The 19,754-nt window shown below is 60.7% G+C and overlaps 1 protein-coding gene across 1 annotated transcript; it reads right to left on the reverse strand.

The window, feature by feature from the left end:
- Positions 1-361: 361 nt before the first annotated feature.
- On the reverse strand, positions 362-14,915 carry EFNA2 (ephrin A2). Its single transcript, XM_040240198.1, has 4 exons — positions 14,749-14,915; positions 5,051-5,364; positions 2,774-2,839; positions 362-1,799 (listed from the first exon to the last, which is right to left on the reverse strand). The coding sequence occupies exons 1-4, from the start codon at positions 14,886-14,888 to the stop codon at positions 1,678-1,680; spliced, it is 642 nt and encodes a 213-aa protein (XP_040096132.1). The 5' UTR covers positions 14,889-14,915; the 3' UTR covers positions 362-1,677.
- Between the last annotated feature and the right edge of the window lie 4,839 nt (positions 14,916-19,754).

A 19,754-nucleotide genomic window follows, 5' to 3' on the forward strand; every position in this document is an offset into this window, starting at 1 on the left:
CGACTGGCCCTGGGGCCTGGGGGTTCCAACCTGCTCAGGTGCGTCAGGTGGTGGACATTTAATAAGCCCCTGCTGTGTACTCAAAGGCAGCCCCGCCTCTTCCCGGCCTCCCCATAGCTGCCCTGGGGAGAAGGGGCTTGTTTCCATTTCCCAGGGAGGTGAAAAAAGGCACAGCACCCCACAAATGCTCATGCCAGGGCCCTGCACCCAAACGACACACACCCAGAAGCAAAGATTCACCATCAGCCCTACGGTCTGCAGACACTGCTCCCCAGCAGATCCCAGACCCAACCCCAAATTATGAGCTCAAAGCACCCCTCCAACAAGGACTGGCAGGCCCCAAATACAAATACACACCCTGGATGCTTACGCTCATTTTATTATAAAAAAATACAGAATCCAAAGTTGATCGTGACGGACTGGGGGAGGCCCCGTCGCCAGCTCCAGGCGTGGCAAGGCCGCCCGCCCACGACCCCTACAAAAGCCCCCCCACCGCCGGTGTGCCTGAGCCGGCTCCCAGCGGCCACGCACCATATATATTTATATATAATATATATAAAACACAGATCAGGAAAGGCGGGTAGAAATATGAAATCTGTATAAATGAGCTGTTTACTTCATTAAAGTATCTTCCAGAAGGGGTTTCTCTTTTGGGTGGTGATGTTCAATGCCCCCTTCCCCCCAGTTTTGTTTTGTCCTGTTTTCCATTTTTCTTACAAACATTAGTCATAGAGGAGAGGGAAGGGGGTCTGACAGACAAAGGAGCTTATTGCGAAGTGCAGCTTCCTACGCTAAAAAGTCTACCCCACCCCCGCCAAAATAAAAGACCCTTCCCCCCACATGAAGGGGTGAGAAAAAAAAGAAACATTCCAGTCCATCCTCAGGAATACAGTAAAAATAAATCACAGTATATACTTGCTGGCTCTATTTACAGAAATGTAACGTCTTCTCTGCCTCTGGGGTGATTGTGCGAGGCTGAGGGGACGAGGGGGTCTAAGACATCGCTAAGATACTAGGATGCTATGATTCCCAGGACCAGGGCTCCATGGTGACCTCCAGTGAAACCCCGTGGTTTCTGCTCTGGGAGATAATGACCGGAAGGGAGGAGGGAAGAGCTGGGTTGATGGGGGTCTGAGGGCCCACGGACGAGAGTCAGGGGAACTCACTACCTGCCTGCCCCTTCTGCCTCAGGCCAGCCTGTCCCAGGGCACCTGGGGGTCCACTCCACGGTCACCTCCAGCCAGGACCAAGAAATGGAATGACCAAGCCAGGGGTCCCTGGTTCCCCTTCTCCCAGTGGGCTGGGAACCCCTGCCCCATCCATCCATTCTGTTTCCTTCCCAAAGTCACAGGCGACAGCAAGGAATAAATTAAATTAGAAACTCAAGTCCTTCCGATCCAACCATGAAAAATACACTAAAAACAAAACAAAAATCCAACATTGCCAAGAGGTCCCCTGGTTCACCAGGGCCTCCAGACAAGATGGCGTGGCCACCAGCTGGGCGGACAACCAGCCTCTCGGGCACGGGTTGGGGGCGCCTTGGCTGCCCCTGCCCCAGCCAGCCTGGGACGTGTGGACAGCCCCACCTCACAGAGCAGCACCAGTGGTGGGAGGAGTGGCGTCTCTATTTGGTCTCAGAGGCGGGCCATTGAGGTGGAGCCAGTGTCCTGTGGCAGGCTAGGAGCCCAGGAGGGTCCACAGCACAGGGACAGTGCTGAGGAAGAGCTGGCAGCTGCCCAGGCCACTGCAGGAGTTATTGCTGGTGAAGATGGGCTCGGGGGCCTCATACAGAGTCTCGTCTGTAGGGGGACAAAGAGACAGGGCGGTCAGTGGCAGGCCCACCCACCCCCACCCTGCTTCCCAGACCTCAAGACCCAATGTTGCTAAACACCTTTTTCAGGACTTCCCTGGCAGTGGTTAGGACTCCAGGTTTTCACTGCAGAGGGCACGGGTTTAATCCTTGATTGGGGAACTAAGATTGAACATGGTGCACAGTGCAGCCAAAAACAAAATAAAATCAAACAGCAAAAATTAAAAACAGTGTAACCAGATGATTGACCTGAGATCATGACCCTGCTCTAAGGGATCTATGTCCCTGTACCTCTGGGGCAACACCTCTAATACAGAGCGTGGCAACTAGCAGGAGCTGTGCCTGGAGGCGGGTAAAGTGGTGAGGCCATGGGAATCCCCCTTCCCTCTGAGTATCAGGATGTTTCAAGAGCTCAGAACATGGGTATTCTAGAGAACTTTCCTGAAGTCCACTCGGTACAGAGGGCTTCAGCCTCAGGGAGGCCCAGCTGCAGACTTCAACCTTCATTCTTTCTTAAATTTGTTTTTGGTTGCACTGGGTCTTCACTGCAGCACACAGGCTCTCTCTAGTTGCAGCAGACAGGGGATATTCTTCATTGCATTGTGTGGGCTTCTCATTTTGGCTCCTTCTCTTCTTGTTGCCAAGCACAGGCTCTAGGGACATAGGCTTCAATAGTTGTGGTACATAGGCTTAGTTGCTCTGCAGCATATGGGATCTTCCCAGACTAGGGATCGAACCCACGCCCTCTGCACTGGCAGGAGAATTCTTAACCACTAGACCACCAGGGAAGCCCCAAAACTTCATTCTTGAAGGTCTGACATGGCCCCATTTGCAGGGACTGTCCCAGCCATTGGTGAAGTTGTGGGACTCCCTAGGGTACACTGTCACCACCTCCTTCCTGATTCCACTGACCACTCAGTGGGTTCTGTGAGTTGAGGACCCCATTGACCCCAAAGCACTTACTGGTTGGCCTCACATAAACCTTCAGTCGCAGGCAGGGTTGGTCCACAGCATTGGGCGGTGTGGCAGCTGGAAGAGAGGGGTTGGGGATTAGTAGGGCAGGGGACTCTTGGTGCCTGGGACCTCTTGGGACTGCATCTCCTTCCCCATGCCCATGACCCAAGCCTGACCCCAGGTAGGGGAATCCACACATAAAACTCCTCATCATACATCAAAGGCCTAGACATAATGCCCATGAGTTCCCAGAAGTCTTCTTGCAGGCTCCCTTTGCCCCTCACTTCGATGACTCCTAACCCCAGAGATGGGGGTGGGGTGTCTATGTCTGATTCCATCTTACCCCAGGGCAGCACAGGGCAAGGTTCAAAGGTGATGAATAAAAATGTGTGTTTTCAATAAGCAAATAAAAGGAATCCCCTGGTGGTCCAGGAGTTCAATCCTTCATCAGAGAACTAAGATCCCACATGCCACACAGTGCAGCCAAAACTAAAACAAAACAAAATCAAATAGCAAAAAAACCCAAAAACAAACAAATGATTGACCTGAGATCAAATCCCTGCTGTTAGGGATCTGCGATGTTGGCAAGTCACCCCCTATCTAGGCCTCACATGGCCCAAGGTAGGTGCTTCGGTGTGCATGCACACTCAGTCGTGTCCCACTCTTTGTGATCCCATGGACTGTAGCCCAGCAGGCTCCTCTGTCCATGGGATTCTCCAGGCAGGGATACTGGAGTGGGTTGTCATGCCCTCTTCCAGGGGACCTTCCTGACTCAGGAATCGAACCCACATCTCTTGTGTCTCCTGTATTGGCAGTCAGATTTATTATCACTATGTCACCAGGGAAGCCCCAACTGGGTGACTGCCTGAGCCCACTAGGCCTGGGAAGGAAGCAGCATCCGGCCTCCCTTGGACAGTGACCCACAAGGCCCAGGGTCACTTGGAGGTTGAAGTGCACTGAGTCCTCACACCTAAAATTCCACCATAGGGCTCTGTGCTTCTTGGTCCACTTGGGGGCCAGGGGAGGTCCAAGAGCACTGGCCATGAGTCAGGAAAGAGGGGCTTGGGGGCCAGGCTAGGGACAGGGAGGGAGGCCTAGGGCTCCGTGGGTGGCGGACTTCACACAGGTGAACAGGTGCAGGCACCACATGGCTGCGGCCGGGCCCGTCCCTGCCTGTGTTCTTGGCTGGTCCTCTTTGTGGCTGTCACCTCTGCCTGCCCCCCAGAAGCCCCTCGTGCTGGGAGATGAAGATAAAAAGCACGTAATAAAAATAACATTCGTCACAGAGATAGGACGAATAATTACAATAATTATCTTTATGAAACTCCCATCTTGGAAAGAAAAATGTAATTTTTCTTACATTACAGGGACTTAATTTAAACACCTTCTTCCCCTCCCCCACCCTCTTCTTCCCTGAATTAAAAGGAAAAAATCCAAATAGAGCAGAGAAAGGAGGAAATGGAGCCTCGTAGAGTTTAATTTGACTCAGCGGGAACTAGGGTGGTGAGGCACTGGGTCCCTCCCAGAAGCTGGGGCGGGAGTTGGGTTGGGGGGTGGGGGGCAGGCCCCCTCCCCACCTGCTCCCCATCAGCCTCCAGGACGCTGAGAAATGGGGCCGCACAACCCCTCAGAGCCACCGCCTTGGGCCTAGGTGGGTTTCCTGGGCCCCCATCTTGGCAGGGGCTATGGGGGACCCTCTCGTTCTCAGATTCTCAGAGACTAGGGGCTGCTGAGGCCTGGCTACTGGGAACTTGAACCCTGGGCACACTCTGCCACGCCAGGCCCTGCCCTTGGCATTTGGTGGGGAGGAGGAAGAAGGGGCCCCTCGGGAGGCCCTAACCCCAGCAGAGGCGGGGACAGTTTACCTGCCCGTCCCCCCAGGCCTACAGCATGGCATGAATGCCCAGTAGACCTGGACCAAGGCTGCCTCCAACCTTGAAACGCCTCCACACTCCTCTGGGAATCTGGGCTCTCGGTCGGGTGCGAGGGGGAGAGACGGGGGAGGGGCGGGGCGCAGGGGTGGGGGAGCGGGGGTGGTGGTCCTCCATCCCTCCTCCCCGACCAGAGTAGGCAGGCCTAGTTTCTGGCTTCAGTGCAACATGGGATGGCCCCCCCTGGTCTCAGGGTAAGACGAATTGACCGTGGGGCCACTGGCTCAGCGACCTAGAGGCTGACCCGCAGGCCGAGGGGGCGAGGATGGAGACCAGAGGCCCCGGCCAAGGAAGGAGGAGGGAAGGGGAGGGGAGAGGAGAGTGGGGGAGGAGGAAGGAGCCCGCCCCTACTCACAGATGTAGTAGTACTCGTGGCCCGGGCGGAACTCAAAGCCCAGAGAGAAGGGCGTGAAGAGCTGGAACTTCTCGGAGAACTTGAGCGGGCCCCCGGGCGCCGCGGGCCGGTTGCACTCCCAGCGCTTGAAGCCGCGCTGCCTGTGGTCGCAGGAGGCGTGGCCTTCGCCGTTGACCATGTACAGCACATAGTGCTCCATGCGCTCGGCCGGCGGCAGCGGCGCCCCGTAGTGCGGGCAGTAAATGTCCAGGTAGTCGTTGATGCTCACCTCTACGGTGTAGCCGCCGCCGTCGTCTGCTGCGCCCGCGTGGAACCTGGGGGCGGGGCCGGCGGTCAGTGCGGGGGAGGGGGGCTCAGGGATGCGGAGCAGGGGCCGGAAGTAGGGTGACAGGTTAGTGCAAGAGAAAAGGGAAAGTTAACGGATGGGGTAAATGGGGAGGGGTCATTGGTCAGCGCAGGGAAGGGGCGGGGCCTGGGGATGGGGAGCCCGGGGAGGGTGTGGAGTTGATGGGTCAGTGCAGGAGACAAGCGCAGACTCAGCGAAAGGGTAAATGAGGAGGGGTCACTAGTCAGCACAGGGGGATGGGGAACCCTGGGAGGGTGTGTGGGTGATGGGTCAGTGCAGGGGAAAAGAGTAAGTCGGAGATGGGGGAAGGGCAAAGGGTTGTGTGTAGGGGGTACACCCTGCCCACAGTCAGGTGCCAGGGTCTGAGCCCATGGTCTCCTGCCTGGTACAACAACCCTGCCACACCAAGACCAGAGCAGGCGCCTGAAGACCTAGACTAGCCCTGAGCCCCAGGCCCACAGTGAGGTTTGTCCCAGGGAAGAGGGCCTGCCCCCAGGCATTCTGGGTAACCACATGCACCCAAGCAGGCGCCCTGTGACTCACAGCCCTCCAGACCCCCAATCCCCTGCAGAATCCACATCTGGGCCCTTCAGCCACACAGGCCTGGGACAAGATAACCCCCCCACCAGGAAGTCCCACTCCAAAAGCTTTAACTGCTTGACTTCAATGCCCCCTCCTCCAGGCAGCCCTCCATGCCATCCCCAGAGACAGCCTCCTGTTTCCCTTCTGCAGATCTGCCTGCCAAGACAACCCAGGGTACCTGGGACACAGGTCAGTTATCCCTGCCTCTCTGAGACAAGCTTAGCCCCTCTCCTGTATCCCCAGAGGGGCAGGGCTTGACATGAAGGATGCTCAGACACCCCCATCCCTCAGTCCAACTCAGGGGTGCCCTGGGTTTGACCCCCCTCAGCCCCACCCCTTCCACCCTGAGTGACATTCTTCGTCCTCCCTCCAGAGCCTCCAAAATCTGGCAGCTACCCCACAACTCCCTGATTCCCCACCCCTGATGCCTTAGCCCACCAGCTCTGCCTCCCAGCCTTGGCCCTGGAGGTCTCCTCAGCTGTCACAGAGCCTGTACCCCTTTCCCTGGGGGCCCCCTTGACCCAGCCTCATCAGGCAAGGATGGAGGTCAGCTGAGCGAGGGACAGGGAGCTCCCCTTCCATCAATGCCTCCGGCTACAGCGTCAGGAGTCCTTAGATCTCCGGGACGCCGTCCCCCGGGTCCCTGTCATGTAAACGCGGCCTGGACCGAGGGGGGACAAGGGGGCCTCCCAAGAGGGGATTATTAGCACATAAAAGGCCTGGCAGCAGAGGGTTGGGGGCAGGCTCCTCCACCTTCTCCCTCCTCACACCAGCAGGGAAACTGAGGCCTGGTGAGGGGCGGTGGCAGCAAGGGAGGGCGAGGCCACTGGGGCCCCGGCCCCGCCGCTACCTCTGTGCCCATGTGCCAGCCGCCCTGGACCACGGAAGGGAGCAAGGCGGCCCCCATACCAGGAGCACTAACTGGCACAGCTGGCACCTGAGGGGGCGGCTGGATGATCAGATGGCATTGGCTGGCCCCCCGCCACCCTGAGACTGTGTCAGGCGGGGGCGAGGGCTCCAGGGACCTTCGAGCTGGGAAGAAGGCAGGCAGGGGACCGGCCCATAGTCCCTCAGTTTCCCCACCCATCAGGAGGGACCCCGGATGATGATATCAAGTCTGTGGCTGAAGTCAAGGTTCAGAGAATTTCTGGTTGGGGAGTAGGGGGAGTGGATTCACTCCCAGCCCTTCCCTGCTGCACGGGGTTCACCCAGGAATAGGGTGCCCACTCCCTCCCGCAGAAATGGGAAGGCCTTTGCAGAATAAATGTGTCTGGCAGTGCAGGTCCGTTGGGGGCTGAGAAACCTCATCTTGTTCCAACCCAGGATGGAGCCCGGCTGGGTCTTGCCTTCTCTTCTCAAAGACTCAGTTTCCAACTCTGTCATGGAGATGGTCCCTGAGGTGGATGGGAGAACTTCAGCTGTGCACAGAGCAGGCACCCCATAGATGCAGGGCAGCCCTGAGTGGGGCTGGGAGCCTGCCCATCCCATGGGCCGCTCCGCGGCTGGCCGGGCACAGGCGTCTCATTGACCAGCCACGTCCTCCGGCCCCTTGGGCACGATCGATGCAGAAGCTGCTCCAGGCTTTTTGAAAAGTCATTTTCACTCCTTCCCGGCCCCATTGAAAGCCCAATTGATCAACCAATCGATGACAGCCACGGCCCAGCAGCTGCCCAGGGACCATCCTCACCCCAGCAGGCCCTGCCGGGGAGGCTGTGACGGAGAGCCATGGGCAGAGGCGGGGGAGTCCTGGTCCTGGCCTCCGGGCCTCAGTTTCCCTCTTGTCCCTGGCTTGATGCCAGGGATGTCCGTTCAGCCTGAAAGAGACTGTGACTCCAGGCAGGGCACTTCTGGAGAAAAGGTGGGTTGCACTGTCTCCCCTTTCTCCTGCCTGTCTTTCCCCATCATGCTGGCTTTCCTCCCCTCTTGACACCAGCACCATCAGGTCTCCCCAGCTCACCTTCATTAGAATATCAGCGGCCAAAGCTGCTTTGCTGGGTCAGAGGCTGGACACCAGGTCCCACTCGGGCCCCCCAAAATCCAGGACTCACTTTTCTGAGTGTCCATCAGACCTCGCCATCCACTGGCTCAAAGCCTTCTATTGGCTCCCCATCACTCAGAACAAAATCCACAGTCCTCCCAGGCTCATGGGGCCTCATATGGCCCCACCCTCAACCTCATCACCCTCTGACTTCCCCAGCTCACTCCCTTCCAGCCATGTCAGCCTCGGGACTGCTCCTGTTCCTGTCCCAGGGCCATTGCACACACTGTTCCCTCAGCCTGACAAGCCTTTCCCTACTTTCCCCAACTCATCTCTTCTGGACATCATATTTATACCGTTACACAGTCCACTGTCTCCCTTCCAGGGGTCAGCCTCCTTCTCTGTACCTTGCTTGGTGGCCAGCATGAGCCCAGTATACAGTGGTGCTCAATACATGTTTGTCGGTCAAAGGCCAAACGCTCGAGGTCTTTGAGGTGATAGAGTCATGGGGAGCAGAAAGCTGCCTCAAGGTGGGGAAACCAGGACCCTAGGTAGGCAGATCCCAGGAGAAGCCCCCCCACCCACCCCCACACCCACCCCCACACCTGAGCTCTGGGAGCCAAAATGGACATTTTTCTCCCTTCCCTGCTCTAAGATAGCCATGACCTTGCATTGGCATTCCCAGTTCCAAGCTGACGCCTCGCCCCTGGTCAGGGTAGCATCAAGGCAGGGGAGATGGACCCCACCCCAAGCTGAGCCTGGTGAGAGCAAGACAAAGCCTTCTTTTCCTCCACCAGTGCCGAGGCCTGATATGCAAATGATCCCTGGGAGCAGTAGATACAGATCGAAATTCTCACTAAGGGGTTAATGACTGACTTGGGATGGTTCCCAGACACAGGGCTCCCTGAGGCTTCAGACCTCCCCACCCCCAACCTCTACACCTTCTCCCCCAGTGGTTCACCCTGCCCGCCCCCTGCCAATGTCCACCCTGCAGGCAGCCACTCCAACCCCACCTACCACCCTTTCCTCTGGTAACCACCCGGCCTGCAGCTAATTAGCTACAGTCAGGCGACAGTCAAGTCATTAGATGTTAACAGCACAGAAACTAATTAGGAGTCTCACCCAAAATGGGAGTGGGGTGCTGGGCTGCCTTCCTAACCTGGAAACTGAGGCAGGGGTGGGCAGGCGGGGGAGTCTGTCCCCTTCACTCTCTGACTCTCTGTCTCTTGTCTCCCTGGTCTGAGCCATTTCACAGCTCCTACTAAAGGGCTCAGAGATGCCAATGAAGACCCCAGCAAAGAGACACCCAGGCCTGCCCAAATGGACAGCAGGGACCCCAAAGGCCAAGGCTGGGACTTCACTGGAAATTAGGGCCTCAAGACTTCCCTGGGGATCTGGTGGCTAAGACTCCACGCTCCCAATGCAGGGGGCCTGGGTTCCATCCCAGGTCAGGGAACTAAATCCCACGTGCCACAAAGAAGCTCGAAGATCCCGCATGCTGCAACCAAGACCTGGCACAGCCCAATAAATATATAAGAAAAGGCTTTAAAGAAAAAGGAAAGAAAATCATGGCCTTACGATAGTGCAGCATCAACCGAGAAAGGACCATTATGGCCTTGTAGGTGCAGGGTAAACTGAGGCACAGGCCCCACCATGAGAAGGAGGTGAAACAAATGGGGCAGGGTGGGGGGGGGGGAAGGTGAGGGAAGGGCCACAGGGTCAGCCCACACCCCCCCGTGCCTTGGTCTCAGGCAGGAGGCCTGGGTGCCCAGTCCATGGGGCATGCCTGCCTGGGTCACCTCGCCCTCCTCAGCCCCTACCGTGTGTATGGTGTCTCCGCACTCCTCAGCCAGCCCCAGACCTGCATGCCTCTCAGAGGGGGTCCCCCCACTGGACATAACTTCCTCCTGGCCACGGGTAAATCACTTTCCCTGGGTCCATGAAACGGGGGCACAATGGGGAGCCCGACCCATGAAGCAGACAGGCGAGATGAGGGGGTGCGTGGCCGGGGTGGCAAACAGAGCCCCTCGAAGGCAAGACCCCGTATGGGAGTGGGTATGGGGGTGAGCCTCGACCAGGGCCAGCCCACAGAGCTCGGAGTCTGGATTGTGTGCTCCAAGCTCTCAGCTGTGTGTCCACAATGGGGCAGCATAAAGGTGGCCATGCCCTTCCTTGCCTGGCCCACTGGGCAGGGGACACAGTCAAGCCCTCCTTTTGGAACTGTCCACCACAGATAATTTCCCCAAAGCAATGCCAGGGGGATGGGGGTTGAGGCTGGTCCGTGCTGGGTGCCTTGGTGAGGGGAGGGGACCTGCTGCCGAGGCAGGACCCTGCACTAGGCTTGGCTCAGGGGCTGCAGAACGAGCCATCGAACCTGCAGGAACCCTGCCTCCCAGACCCCCCGTTCACACACCTGCGCATCCCAAGTTCAGCCACCTCTGCACCTGCGGCCTCGAGGGACCCATGACCCTCAGGGGACATCTGCTGAGGGCCCCTGAGGTCAGAGATGGCCGCCCCTTCCCCAGGCCCAGCTCCCAGGCAGGCTAGAGGCCAGTCCCTCCCCTTCCCCCAGTCCTCAGCTGCTGCCTCAGTTTCCTCCTCTGCACGCTGAGCTGCCCAGGGTGGGGGTGAGAGGCAGTTGTCCACCATGGGGAGGGACCAAGGCTGGGGAAAGGGAGCCTGTGGATCCCAGCCTCAGAGCCCAGGCTGCCAGCAGGTGGGGGCACCTCAGAACTGCCCCCCCCCGACCCCAGCACTGCGGTTCCCCCCCTGCACAACCACCTGAACCTCGCTGCTGCTGCAGATACACTGCGGGCCGGTCTGGAGCCTCCCTGCTTGCCTGCAGGCAGAAATGGCCTCCGTTTCCCCTCCCTGTCGGGGGCCTCTGGTCCCTTGGGGTCACATCCATGCCTCGCCCATCCACACCAGGCCCGCCCTGCTGCCATCCACAGAGGGGCACAGCCCGCCACCCCACTTCACAGTGGAAACACGACTCAGGGGGCTCTGAGCAGTCAAGCCACTAGCCCAAGGGCTTCCCAGATCCCCAAGTCCGAGCTCCAGCCCTCCATGGCCCCCCAGACCACACCCTCAGACCCCAAGACTCCCAGGTCCATGGGTCCTCACTCTCCAAGTCCCCCTTAAGTCGAGTGGATGAGCTTCTTTCAAACAAAACAAAAAAGCCTCATGCGGCAAAATATGGCATCGCCCCCTTCAAAGCCAGTTCCCTGGAGGCCTGGGCAAGGCTGGCAGGCACCAGGGATGCCCGACACCCCCTCAGGGAGGACGTAGTCCTAGTCACTATCTTCCCCCTGGTCATTTGAGATGGGAACGTGGCCGCTGCCCACACCCAAGGGCAATCAGGGAGGCAGTCAGGGTCTGCACCACTGGGTCTACCCAGGCTGCAGACTTCCAACCAGGTGGAGAATTCAGGAACAGGAGGGTCCCTGCCAGTGCCAGCTCTGAATCTCGATGGCCCCTCTGCACCATGGGCAGCAAGGAGCCCAGCCCATAAGACCCGGAGACATACCCCCAGCAGGGACCCACCTGGGCTGGAGGATGGGCTGGAAGAGCAGTCAGGTGGGCACGGAGGGCAAGCTGTGATCAACCCCCTCTGGTGTGGGCTGTCAGCCCCCGCACTGGGGCCCTCAGAGCCAGGCCGTACACACAGACACGTGTGTGCGCCATGAAGACATTCCAAAGACACGCGTGCACCCCACATATAGACACACCTTCTCCCCAGGTGTTGATCTGCATGCACAGATACACACACACACTCCACACCCAGACACACTGCTGCAAACATGCATGCTCCCTGCACACATGTGTTCTCCAGGCACACACATGCGGAAACGTGTGCAGACACACAGGGCCAGGGCTGCCAAACACACGTAGGCACTTGAGTGTCTGTGTGGCAGTGGGGGTGGGCAGTGTGTGTGCTCCATACACACAGCTGTGCACCTCCCGGGACTCGGGACTCCTGAACAGCATGAGAAAGAACACACAGCTACAGGGTGGACATGCCCTGCAGCCCAGTGAGCCTCCGAGGTGTCCCTGCACCCCCACAGCCCCAGAAGCAGCCCGCTGGGATGCCCGGCCCAGGCCAATCCGGCCACAGACAGGCCCAGAGACACCCGGCAGCCAGACTCACAGTGCCCAGCTCAGGTGGGGACCAGACGGATAGACGGCTGAACAGCCGGCCGGTGAGGGGTCCATGGCTAGACCCAGTCTCCACCCTTCAGTGGCGGTGGAGGTGGGTGCGGGGCTCCCTGGCAGCATCGGCCAGCCTCATGTTCACAGGAAATCCACGGCACAGCAGGAGAACGCAATTGGGGAAACACAGCCACACACTCATTACCTCGGCGCAGGTACAGGCCAGCCAGGCGAGGGTGGCCGGCCTCACTGCAGCACTGCCTGGGCCTGGTGGTCCTCCACCAGCCCGCATGCATCCCCGTGGCTCCTCTGCTGCCTGACAGTACCCCACCTGAGGTGGCCCAACCCTGGCTCGGTCCCCTTCCCAACGCAGTGCCTTTTGTGTGTGCCCCCCACCCTGCACAGCCTGTCCCTGCATTTCCTGGCTCCTCTGTTGGCCGCCGCCACCAGTCTCCCTATTTCAACCCCATTCTCCCCTGTCCCCACGCAGGCCTGTCTCTCGTCTCTGCTCAAAGCACTGCCTCCCATATCAGGCCCACCCGCCGACTTCACACCTCTCCCTGCACCCTGGCAGCTGCCCCCACGACTGGGCACCCTCAGGAAATGTCCATTCTGGGTGCCCCCAGAGCCTGAGGCTGGGCAGCAACCTCCTCCTGTGCCCGGCACTCACCCAGTCTCTGGACACAGATTCCACTCCAGGCACCCCAGTATACCCAACCTCCCAAGGAGGCCACCCATTAGCAGAGATCCCCAACCTTGGTGGTGAATGGAGCCCTAATTCTTGACCCAACCGGGGTTCCCAGGCGAAGGGCTTCTGAGACCCCAGGCCCTGCTCCAGGAAGTCGGGGAGGTCACCTCCCACCCAGGACTCCCCAAGCAGGAGGAGGCAGAGGAGAGGCCAGGCCTGACCGCCAGGGTCTGTGCTGGACAGTGAGGCTGTCCCTTCGGGCGGCTGGTCAGAGAGAGCTGTCGGGTCAGCAACAGGAGGCGGCTGAGCGGCTGGACAGAGCCGGCCTCAGGGGCTGCCTCCTTCCCAGCCGGCATCCCGCCTGCAGCCCTGTGGCAGGTGGGGCAGCGACTGGCCCCCGCAACCCCCTTCCATCCCAGTCCCCGTTGGAAGCTCCTGGCGGGTCTGGCGTTTGCTAGAACAAAGGACAGGCCACGTTGGGACGAGATTCCGAGGCTGAAACCAAAAACTTGCGCTGGGGAAGCGCTGCCCGCTGGGCTCCCTGCTCCCTGCTCGGCAGGGAAGAACCGTAATCAAACCCACATGTGACCAGTGGGGCGGGCGGTGCAGGGAACCTGCTCCATAGCAGCCCAGCCGTCCCTCCTCGACCCCGGTTCTCTGCCCTCAGCCGTGGGGCTGACCCCACAGCCGGGCAAATGAGAGGGGTGTCTGCGTAGGCTCCCTGCCCCGACCTGGGACACAGGCTGCCCTGGTCCCAGGGCTGGCCGAAAGACAGTCCTTTATGCAACTTTCTGCAGGACCGAGGACAGCAGGGGACGGCGAGGGGATGGCGGGGTACCGCTGGCTTGAAAGGCAGGCAGTTCGGCTGGTGCTTGAAAACCGAAAGAAAGTGACTGCAGGCAGAGGATCAGGGGGCAGGGAGGCGGGCGCCCCTGCCCCCACGAGCAGCCCAGCTGGCCTGGATATGACCGTGATCCTGACAGTGGGGCGGGCCGGGAGCTGTAGGACCCTAGATCCCATCTCCCATGGGACCCCCAGCCCACTCCCTCCTCCCAGACCCCAGATGGTCCAAGGCTTCCACTGCTGACCAGGATGTGGTCAGTTCCCAGCAAACTTTTCTCGCTTGAGTTTCAGGGGCTCCCGCTGCCCCCAGACCGTACTCAGTACCCGACCTAGAGGAGGTCTGCAGGCAGGCGGGTGGGGCACCTGGGTCCTAGCCCCAGCTCTGCTCCCCTCACCATGACCTTGAGCCAGCTGCTTGGCCCCTCCGCACCTCAGTTTCCCAGTCAGTGCGAGGAGGACAGCGGAGGACACTGCCTGATCAGGACTCTGGGGACAGACCCCGAGCCTCCTCCGTGCCTTAGTCTCTCCGTCCCTTTGAAACCCCGGACCAGGGACCCCCTGGAGCAGATGTGGACACTGGTCCACGGGGAGGGGCATTCCAACTTCCCCAAGTTCATCTGGGGAGCCTCCGACAGAACGCGCCTGAGGAACCCTCCCCTGCAGGGCCACGGTCCCCCACCTCAGTCCCTTACCTCTGGGCGCGGCTCAGTGACAAGATTCCTGGGCATTCCCACCAACTCTAAAGCTAGCGGAGGTCCCGGAGAGACCCGAGCACTGGGTCCCCCAAGACCGGGGAGGGAACTCAGGGCCAAACGGCTTCTGAGGGTGCCAGAGGGCATCCCCAAACTCCTGGGCCGGCGGCGCTCCGAGCCATGCAGGGCGCCAAGTCTCCCAAACCTGTAGGCGGAGGGGCGCCCCGGGGGGAGATGCACGCAGAGTGAGTCCCCCAAACTCCGGTGGCCGGAACTCCCTGGAGGCTCCGGTGGGAAACGGGCGCCCCCACTACTGGGGGCAGCGCGCACGGGCGCCCCGAGCCCGGGGTGGGAGGCCAGACTGGGGTGGGGGAGTCCGGGGTCTCCTGGCGCGCGGTCCCCGCCCGCGGCCGCGCTCACCTGGGGTTGCTGCGGTTCCAGTAGACGGCGTAGCGGTCCGAGTTGGCGCGGGCGGCGTCCTCGCCGTGCGCGAAGGGCGGCGGCGGCAGCGGCAGCAGCAGTAGCAGCAGCGGCAGCAGCGGGCGCTGCGCGGGCGCCATGGCCCCGGTCCGGCCGCCGCGCTCGCCTGGCCGCCGCCTGCCAGCCGTCTCCGCCTCCTCCTCCGCCGCCGAGCGGGCGGGCGCGGGGCGGGCGGGAGGAGGGCGCGCCGGCGCTTGGAGATCCCCGGCCGCCCCCGCCTGAGCGCGCGCGACCTCGGGCGCCGAGAAGTCAGGCGGCGGCGGGCGGGGCGCCGGGGTCGCCCCGGGCGCCGGCCCGGCCGCGCGGACACTAAGAGCGCGGGCCGTCATCACCGCACCCGCCGGGGAGGGGCCGGGGCTCCGGCCTTTGTCCCGCCCGAACGCCGGGAGGGCCGCGGGCGCCCCCTCCTGCCGTGCCCCGGCCACGCGGGGGTTGGGCGGGGGGCTGCAGCCCCAACCGCGCCCCGACCTCCCCATCTCCCTGCCCCGCCCAGACCGTCCGGGAGGCCTCCCCTGTCGGGCTGCTTGCACCCTCTGCCCCAGGTCCTGCCGCCTGTCCCCCCAACTCTGTGGGGCCCTGAATGCACCTTCGTCATCATGGGGGCCGGATCCAGGGTCGCCGAGTTGTTCTCCACCACCTTCATTCAAGCCAGCAATCTGGTCTGCAGAGTTAACCCGGCAAAGGCAACAGGAGATCCAGAAATGGCTCACCGCCCTGTGCCCTCCCACACTCAAACCCGGACCCCAGAATCCTAACCCAGGCTCCCCCAACACCGAGCCACCCTGTCCAGCCTGGTGAAGGGTTTTGCAGTCTCACTGCCCAAAATGGGAAGTCAGCGGCTGCTGCTGCCTCCCTGCAGGTCCCCCAGGACCCACCCCCCTCACCGGGGTGGTCAGTTCTCACGGAGTCTGTCTTCTCATCTAGGAAAGGAAACAGAAATGCTGACCTCAGCCACGAAGGGTACCAGGGATAGCAGGTGCCCAGTACACCCAGCAGCCCAGACTGGGGTCCAGGCCAGCAGGAGGTGGGAGGACAGGGAGTCCGACCAGGGCAAAGGGCAGGAAGGGTGTCTGGCAAGAGGGTGGAGCAGAGGGCTAGAGTGCTTGACCCGTTTGGGGCACTCAAAGTGACCACTCCTGGGTGTGGGGAACAAGTTGGTTGCGAGGAAGCTGACTGTGGGCCAGGAACTGGGGTCCTGTTCATTTCTGCTCTTATTCTCCCTCACCAGACTCTGAGTTTGTGAAGGTACACTGTCAACCAAGTGCTGGCTGGAAAGTGTCAGCAGTGCCCTGCCAGGTTCTACCTCTCTGGACTTGTTTCTCTCTTCTAGGCCTGGCCTGGCGCAGTCTGGAAGCCTAGAGCTGAAAGGTCATGCGTGAGGGATTATCAGAACTCCTTGCAGAAAACTCACTCAAGCAGACAGAGCTTCACCACAGCCAGGTGGGGAGCGTAAATGCATTTCGGATGTGCTGTGGGCACGTGCCAGGTGTTCCTGAGCATTCTCCTCCGGAACTTACCCCTCTTTGCTCAGGCCGCTCCCTGGGAGGCCTTCCCCTTTCCTCCTGTTAAATTTCAGTTCTTCCTTCAAGGCCTGTCCTCCCCGTGTTTCAGCCCTCCTCACCCCCAACCCCGCCTGCAAGATTGTCTGTCCTCTGCCTTCCAGGGAACTCTGCCCATCTGTTTGGGCTGTTCTGGCTTCTGGAACTTGTCCATTGACTGTAGCTGCCGGAGTCAAGTCCCAGGCCTGGCCTAGAGGGCTCCATACAGGAAGGTAGGAACATGCCCCCACCTCCCATCCCCGGCGATGGCCAGGGCAGGCCCAGAGGCTGAAAGAGGACCAGAACTGGCCCAGGCTCACCTGGCAAGGCCTCCAAACAGTCCGTCTGACCACTGGAGCCTGAGTCTGGGGCTCCAGCCACATAGGCCAGGCTTGACCCAGGCTGGCTGGTCTGGCTCTCTGGGGAGTGATGGGGTGGCCACTCAGGGAGGCCTGGGGCCCAAGCCCAGGGACAGGGGCCATGAACCCAGGGGGGGGCAGGCCTGGCTGCCACAGGGGACTGCCTGGAAGCTCTCAGTGCCCTGGGACAAGAGCCCCCTCCCATGTCATGAGACCTCATGGATGGGTGGTCTCCTCTGTCACACCCAGCAGGACTTGGACCTGCAGAGGTGGGGGTGTTGGAAAGGCACAGAGGGCAAGGGGATGCCGTGGCTGAGGCTGGGATGGGTCGACTCATTTGCATGCAGGGGCCACCGAGGCGGGAGCCGCCGCCGCCGCCGCTGCCGCTGCTGAGAGGATTTGAGCAGAAGCTCCGTTTTCCTTCTGTTCTCATCTCTCTCTCAAGGTCAGAGCCCGAGCGGGGACAGGAACAAAGCGCATGTCCCCCATTCAACCTCCCTGCGCCCGCTGGCCGCTCCCAGAGGAGGGGGCCCGGGGAGGGGAGGGCAGGGCAGCTCCACGGCCTGGCCCCAGGCGAGGTGGGGACAGGGCTGCAGGCACAGCTGCCCCTTGGGGACCCCTGCCTGGTGGGGACCGCTGTGGGTGCCCAGGAGGCTCTGTCCCCTTCCAGAGTGCGTGGCCATCCTGGCCTCCAGACCAGCCATCAGGAGGTCAGCTGAGGTCAGGGGTCATGGAATCAAGGGTCAGAGGTCAGGCTCACTCAGGGACAGGGGTCACTGAGAGCTGACTGTTGGCCTCAGCTTCAGACCCAGGACAGGGTCTTTTATGGGGGTCTGTCCCTGTTCAGTGGTCTGCTCTCCTAGGCTTGAAGGTCTGCCTCAGACTCTGGGAGGGTCTCAACTAACCCAGGCCCAGACCTGCCCCTAGCCTGTGCCTATCAGCTCTGGTCCACCACCCACTGCCTACTGCCTAACAACTGTGACCAATCACCCACTACCCACTGTTCCCAGCCCAGCACCCACTAGCCTGACCCAGCACCCACCCCTGCCCACCCACTGCCTACCACCCCCAGCGCATCACCCACCCCCCATCATCTGCCTACTGATCCCAAGTCCAGTGCCCACCACCTAGCACCCATGACCTGTGGCACTCCAGCCCATCGGCAGAATTGCCAGGGCTGGGGATCAGTGTCTAGGGCACCCTCAACCTTCAAAGGCCGCAGTGCCTTGGAGAAAGCTAAAAATATGGGGGGAAGAATTTCCCATTACAGAAAAAAGTGGACCAAATACATCACCTGCTTTGGCTCGAGTTTTTCAGGAGGCAGGAAGGGGTTGCTGGGAGGGTGGGGGCGTTGGCAGGTCTATGGCTCCACAGACCCAGGTCAGAGCGGGGTGTAGTGTGTGTCCCCACCGGCAGTGGGAAGCAGGCATCTGCTGGCATGTGGGAGAGGTCTCAAGGAGAGCTCCCCAGGCTGTTACTAAGAATAAACAAACACACCTGTCCCTTTCTCTTGCTGATCAATTAAAATTCCCACCCTTGTGTCCAGTGTCCAGTCAGGCCCTGAAACCTCAGCCCACATCTAACATCCCTTTAACCCCCACAACCAGGCACTTCCCCTGCAATGTCCCTCCCTCCTCCTCCCCCCTCCCCACCTCCTCCCTACCCCCGGTCAACCGTCCCAGTCACATAGCCCAGGACACAGACCCCTCCTCCCAGGACCACCTGCCAGTCTGGGGACTAGACTATTGCTGTCCAAAAGAACTTCCCACAAGGATGGCCAAGTTTCAGATCTGCTGGGTCCAACACAGGCACCACCAGCAGCTCCATGTGGGTACTGGGCACAGAACCTGTGACAGCAGGATAAGGAGCAGGGCTTTAGACATCACTTACTTTCAGCGAAGGTACCTCTAAACATGGCCCACAGGGCGACACAGCTGTAGATGGAGCCACGCCTCGGTGGGCGCCTGGACATGAAGGGCCGCCAGGAGGAGGGAGGTAGCAGTTCAGACAGCCCAGAGAGCAGGAGATACAAGACCCTGAGTCCCACTGGAAGAATGGGGGATCAGGGGAGAGGTCCCAGAACCTCCAGAGGGCACAACCCCCTTGCCTGCTGACCCCAGGTGAGCAGGAGGTGGCCCTGTTGGGTGCTGGGGCCACATCGGAGGGAGGCCCACATCAGAGCCAGCAGAGGAGCCTGCTCTCCAGGGAAGATGCCTGGCCTTGACCACTGGCTACCCACTTTCTGAGCCCAAGGTGTCCAGCCTTCCCCGCCCCCACCTGGCCCCATTCCCCAGATTGGGATAGGAAGTTGGGGGCGGGGTGTCTTGCGCACAGCGAGCCACCCAAAAGCCAGAGACTCCCACGTGGCCCCAACGGGCCGAGGGGCTGGCTTGCGGCGTGACAGTGGGCACTCCCCGGGTGGCGAGAGGAGGGGATGGACATGGTGGGAGGGGCCTCGAGGGCGACACTCATGCACGAGTGTGGGCTTGTGTCCTTGTGTGCATCCCGCATGCGTGGCTGCCATGTTGCGTGTCCTCGTGGCAGTGTCATGCCTATGCCTGTGCGTGAGTGCGCAAGGTGGAGGAAGGTGCTGGAAGGCCTCCCTATCTGGCATGCACACGTACACGCACGCATACACGTCCCTCCAGCCAGCCCGGCCCCAGGGCCTTTCATCTCGCGCTGACAGGCCCCTCTGCCGGCTTTTAGCTGCCGAGAACTTCCTGTTAATAGTACATTAACCTTGGCGGGGGCTGCCAATTACTCGACACTAATGCGGGGGGCGCGGGTGCACGCGCTGACAGCGCTGACAGGCGCAGGGGCCGGGTAGCGGGCGGGGCTCCCCTTCTCACCCGAGGGGAGCGGGCAGGAGGCAAGCGGATGGGGGGGCACGTGGTGTGTTCCCAGCTCCGGATGGCAGAGCGTGGGGTCTCTCCTGACCTCATTAGAGTAATTAATGTGCCTTTTGAAGCTGGAGAAATCGCTCAGAGCTGTGGGAAAGGGGCGCAGATCACAGGGTGGTGGTGGGGGGGGCATGGACGGTGTCTGCGTG

The sequence above is a fragment of the Oryx dammah genome, unplaced genomic scaffold (assembly GCF_014754425.2).
Source record: "Oryx dammah isolate SB20612 unplaced genomic scaffold, SCBI_Odam_1.1 HiC_scaffold_5, whole genome shotgun sequence".
NCBI lineage: Eukaryota > Metazoa > Chordata > Mammalia > Artiodactyla > Bovidae > Oryx > Oryx dammah.

What these genes read in the sequence shown, in the direction of transcription:
- EFNA2 (XM_040240198.1), bottom strand. Translation starts at nt 14,888, where the DNA reads ATGGCGCCCGCGCAGCGCCCGCTGCTGCCGCTGCTGCTACTGCTGCTG. An exon ending in TGGAACCGCAGCAACCCCAG is followed by an intron (nt 5,365 to 14,748) that starts GTGAGCGCGGCC and finishes CCCCGCCCCCAG; the next exon opens with GTTCCACGCGGGCGCAGCAG. An exon ending in CCACGAGTACTACTACATCT is followed by an intron (nt 2,840 to 5,050) that starts GTGAGTAGGGGC and finishes CCTCTCTTCCAG; the next exon opens with CTGCCACACCGCCCAATGCT.